This window comes from Oryzias melastigma, linkage group LG2 (genome assembly GCF_002922805.2).
Source record: "Oryzias melastigma strain HK-1 linkage group LG2, ASM292280v2, whole genome shotgun sequence".
Taxonomy (NCBI): domain Eukaryota; kingdom Metazoa; phylum Chordata; class Actinopteri; order Beloniformes; family Adrianichthyidae; genus Oryzias; species Oryzias melastigma.
In genome coordinates, this window is record NC_050513.1 from 3,055,745 (window position 1) to 3,060,521 (window position 4,777).

Genomic DNA, 4,777 nt, shown 5'->3' on the forward strand with positions numbered 1-4,777 from the left:
CACTTCGTCGGGTATTATCCCTTACATATATTCCCATTTTAAAATAAAGTCCTTCTGTAGATGAGCAATGATAAAATTGTTGAAGTCCTCCAAAAAGACCTGGTATGTGGGCAGATCCAGAAGAGGTGCTGAACAGTCTCTGGGTGGTTTCCACAAAAGGAACATTTTACATCAATGTCCCGTTTGAACTTGGACATAACATGGTTCGCAGGATAAAACTTGGATATAATTTTAAAAGAAGCTTCCCGTATCTTATTTGTTATCAAATACCTATTTGGAATTACTCAAGTCTTTTTCCAGTTTAAGTCTTTCACAAAACCATTCCAATAAGAAACAATACGAGGAACAGAAACTAATTCTTTCTGGAACAGGGTACAAATATTTTTATTACTTAATTCTTTGTCAAATGTCTGTGTTCTTTTGCTCAAATTCACACGCGGAACCTTTATCATTGTGTATTTCCGGTAAGTAAATGTTAACGGAACAATTTCCTTTACCCACGATCCTTTGCGTTGAGTCCGTCCTTCCGACTTCCGCCTCAGCCAAGAGCCGAGGTGAGTATTTTTTCGATAGAAAATTTGTGTAGAATCTGGCACCATCCTTTGTTTTTGAAGACACGAACGCACAAATAAGTGTTTTATATAGTTACACAAGCACTATTTTGTGAGTTTTGCCGCATTTTATCGGCGGTAAACGTAGATTTATGAAGATATAGCGGCACAGTGGTTAGCACCTGAATCGCCGATGTGGCTCCACAGCATGACCGCTTTGAGCTGAAGGTTTACTGCAGTTAAGATTAATGTTGAGGCAAGACATTATCTGGAATAAAATAACATATAATAATATTATCCCCCTTTTCCTTCTTTTGACTAAACTTTGACATGGAGTTGTAGTTGTCGCTGTAAGTTAGCTTCATGCTAACACTTGTGTTCCATTGCAAACGCATGATAACTAAATATGTTCTTCTCTGCAGATGGCCCCGACTAAGAAAGGAGAGAAAAAGAAGGGGCGTTCAGCCATCAACGAGGTGGTGACCAGAGAGTACACCATCAACATCCACAAGCGCATCCATGGAGTGTGAGTGCAGCTGCCTTCATCCTTGTATTGGTTTATTTATAAATGTGTTCATATTAGCATAAAAAATGTATTCAAAGGGACCAAATCTCAACTAAGCAATGTATCTTTAGGTTATACAAATATGTTGGCATTCATTAATAAAATTAATATTTACCAAACTGAATCGAAAGGGAAAAAAGACGTTCACGGCAAAATTGTGTTATAAACTACATTTCCCAGAGTTCCACACCTTCACATTAGTTGCATTGAAAAGTTGTAAATTTCATCTGTATTTACTGAAGGATTTAGTTCAGTAGTGGTTGAGAGATGTTCAGGTTTAAATTAAAAAAATGGTGTTGCTGGATGACATTGAGATTTAGCACAAAACTTTTTTTGTTTTAACTCTAAAAATACAGTTTTAACTGTTCGAAATAATGATGTAAATGAGTTTGATCAGAAATTCTGATGCATAATCAAAATAAAACTAATAAAACTTTTTCATTACATTTTTAAAATTATTTTTATTGTACAGATTCATATTTTGTGCTGAAAACTTCCAATATTGAGTCAAATCTAGAGGACAAGTTTTATTTAATAAAAAGTCATTTTTTTAAATTGTTGCATAGAATTTTGATTTGTTAATGATTAGCAAGTACTTGATCATTTTCAACAAAAGTGAGTAAATATTGGAGTTAAAATCTGGTTGAGATTTCAGGTGTTATCTCAAATGAACGCCGTTTTTGTTGGTTTCCTCTCGCAGGAGCTTTAAGAGGAGAGCTCCTCGTGCGATCAACGAGATCCGTAAGTTCGCCATGAAGGAGATGGGAACCCCCGACGTCCGCATCGACACTCGTCTCAACAAGGCCGTGTGGAGCAAAGGTGTCAGGTAAGCCGGGATGGCGTCGTGACAAAGAACCACGTCTCGGGTGGAGCAAATATAGTCGTGTTAGAAGTTCCTCATTTCTCCAAAACTGTTTCTGTCTCTAATAAAATTTTATGAATATCAAAGTTTACAATAAAAACAAAAAAATAAGAGCTTTTATTCTGAAAAAATATCAGCTCATTTTACACTGGATTGTTGTCGGAAAAGAGAAAAAAACATGATTTACTTTATGAACTTCAAAGACAAAATTAATCAGATGTGCTGTTAAAAACAGTTAATAGTTAAAGGATGAGTTTATCTCATTTAACAAATCAGTGATTATACTTTTTAACCTCCTTGTTCTGCAGGAACGTACCGTACAGGATGCGCGTGCGGCTTTCCAGGAAGCGTAACGAGGACGAAGACTCCCCCAACAAACTGTACACCCTGGTCACATACGTTCCAGTCACCACATGCAAAGGTACGCACGCCGACGCCATCAGTCACCGGCTTGATCCATGAAACCAAAGTCTCACCGTCTGCTCTTGTTCTTCTCCACAGGTCTGCAGACAGTCAACGTTGATGAAAACTAAACCTGTCACAATAAATTTATTCATGATCAGAATAAATGTATAAAAATGTTTTTGTCTTCATTTCTTTTTTTTTGTTTTTTTTTCCTGTAGAGTTAAATAAAAATCTGAAGGACAAAACATAAAAAAAATACATTCTTTGGTGTATTAAAGATTCAGAGTTTTGTTTTCCCTGAACTGATAGATGTGGACGCACAGGTGGATTTTCAAAATAAAATGCATTTTCTAAAATAGGATTAAGATTGAAATGTGTTTTAAATGTTTATGAACTTTAGACCAAAGGCTAAAAGACCAAATCGTCTGACACAGAATTTTCTTAACAGAATAAAGCACAAATTTTCTTGAATTTTTAATATTTACCATCAAATGTGCTACCTTAACTACTACAATTGGGTTTTTGTGCAAATATGTGTAGTTTCATGTTAACAGTAAATATTTAGCTGATTATGCCAGAATTAAAGCTTCTCATCTGTGCTTCAGAAATTTTAATTTAAATCCTTAGAAAAGCAAAATTAAATTTTAAATTCTGAACTTTAGGAGTTATTTTTTGATAAAAACTATGACATTTGAATGATTCCCTAATTATCCTGCGATTCTACTCACTGATTTTTAATATAAATCAGTACTTTTAAAAAAAGCTGGAAAAAGCCAGAAATTCTTCAGAAAATGTCAAAATAAAAGCCTGCAAGTGTTTGAATTGATTTTAAAAAAGGTAAAATGGTTATTAAAGTTAAACAAATAGAGTTGTCTAATGTTGATTCCAGTGCAGTTTTAGTATTTTAGATGCAACAGAAGTTATTTAAATAAAATAAGATGATTATAACCCTCATCTTGTACATTAATTACCTAAAAAACAGTTATGACCCATGATTACATGCATTTCAGGACCTTAATTTGAACACCAAAGTTTAGCACAAAAGGATAGTACAGTCTTGTTTTGATCAAAATATTCAGATTTTATTTATTTCACAAAATATTAAAAACCCACAAAAATTTACGTTTTCTTTACCTACATACAGAGTAATTCCTACTCCTACCACTTGGTGGCGATAACGCGCCGTCCAATTGTCTGTCAATCGGCAAAAACTCCCAAAGAAGCAGACGGATGCAATGACGGGCTGTCGTCGCTAGGTGGAGCTGCTAGATTTGTAAACACGCTCAGAGTAACGGATTCATCGGGCTAGATAGCATCGTTCTACGGATTTTATCATGTTTGTGCTGCTTTTAAACACACTTCGTGAGGAGAAATGACGTCCGCCATCTCTATGGTAGTAGATTTATGAAAATATAATCAGGAAAAATAAAAACAATTGTTGAAATCCTCTTGGTTTAAACGGGACAAGTTTGGTTGGCCGCTTAGCTATGTCCGCGAGCTAACTCTGGAGCTGTTTGCTAGCCTTCAAAATAAAATGTCGCGTCACTTCTAATTTGTGGCGTTTCACGTCTGTCTCCCGTCGAGAACGACACTGAAGGCATGCGGTGCGCTCTCCAGAGGAGACCGGCGGCCGTCCGTCACGCACATGACGCGCGTTAAGGCGGGGTGAAGTTGCGCGGTGTCCCCCGGACACGGACAGGTCTCACCTTCGAGTCGGCTGATGCTGGAGGACCATGCGGCACCACTTCCTGCTGCTCGGGGCGTGTGGATGGGTTCTGCTCGTTCTGATCTTCGTGAGCAGGTTCTTCAGCTTCAGAACTTTTGACGGTAAGATGCTGGAGTCATCCGAGATGCTGATCTGTGAAGTCTGACTCTCAGATCCGAGGGGATTTTGTATAAATTGATGTCATCTGTTAGATTATGGCAGCATTTTCCTTTTATTTGTAATAAATAAGCATCTAAGACTATTTTTAGCCCTTAAAGTGGAGCAAAATCATGCTTTACTTTAACACTAGAAGATCAAAAACTTTGAAAAAGTTTAAGATCTGCATTAAAAGAATTCAAACAATGGACCGAACCATAGCAACCAAGGTTTTTCTTATCAGATTTTCTGTTAAAATGACTCCACGGGTGTCAAACTCAATCGCCTACTGTAGGGGGCAAGATCCAAAACACACCTGAGGTCACAGCTGAACAGGATAAACATTTATTGAACACTCTAAAACTACATTTTAAAACTTTAAACCCATAACTTTTAACATAACTATGAACTAGATATATAGCAATACCTGCAATAATGCTAGTGTGGATGCTGTAAACTGAATTTTGTCACTGAAGATGCTAGTGCTCATAGCTAATAATGCTGAAATTAGTAGCCAACTAAAAATATTAGCT

General features: G+C 36.6%; 2 protein-coding genes across 2 annotated transcripts in view; both read left to right on the forward strand.

Annotated features, from left to right (window-relative positions):
* The first annotated feature begins 415 nt into the window (after nt 1–415).
* rpl31 (ribosomal protein L31) lies at nt 416–2,560 on the forward strand. Its single transcript, XM_024294363.2, has 5 exons — nt 416–554; nt 974–1,077; nt 1,817–1,942; nt 2,287–2,399; nt 2,480–2,560. The coding sequence occupies exons 2-5, from the start codon at nt 974–976 to the stop codon at nt 2,509–2,511; spliced, it is 375 nt and encodes a 124-aa protein (XP_024150131.1). The 5' UTR covers nt 416–554; the 3' UTR covers nt 2,512–2,560.
* Nucleotides 2,561–3,607: 1,047 nt separating this feature from the next.
* The window catches only part of chst10 (carbohydrate sulfotransferase 10), a 15,871-nt gene continuing 14,701 nt past the window's right edge, over nt 3,608–4,777 (forward strand). Inside the window, exon 1 of the mRNA XM_024294516.2 lies at nt 3,608–4,210. Coding sequence (XP_024150284.1) covers nt 4,117–4,210 — 94 coding nt within the window. The 5' untranslated portion in view covers nt 3,608–4,116. The remainder of the gene's footprint in view (nt 4,211–4,777) is intronic.

Coding starts and splice junctions, on each gene's coding strand:
- rpl31 (XM_024294363.2), top strand. CDS start 974: ATGGCCCCGACTAAGAAAGGAGAGAAAAAGAAGGGGCGTTCAGCCATC. Junction 1,078..1,816: donor CACAAGCGCATCCATGGAGT/GTGAGTGCAGCT, acceptor TTCCTCTCGCAG/GAGCTTTAAGAGGAGAGCTC. Junction 2,400..2,479: donor TCCAGTCACCACATGCAAAG/GTACGCACGCCG, acceptor TCTTCTCCACAG/GTCTGCAGACAGTCAACGTT.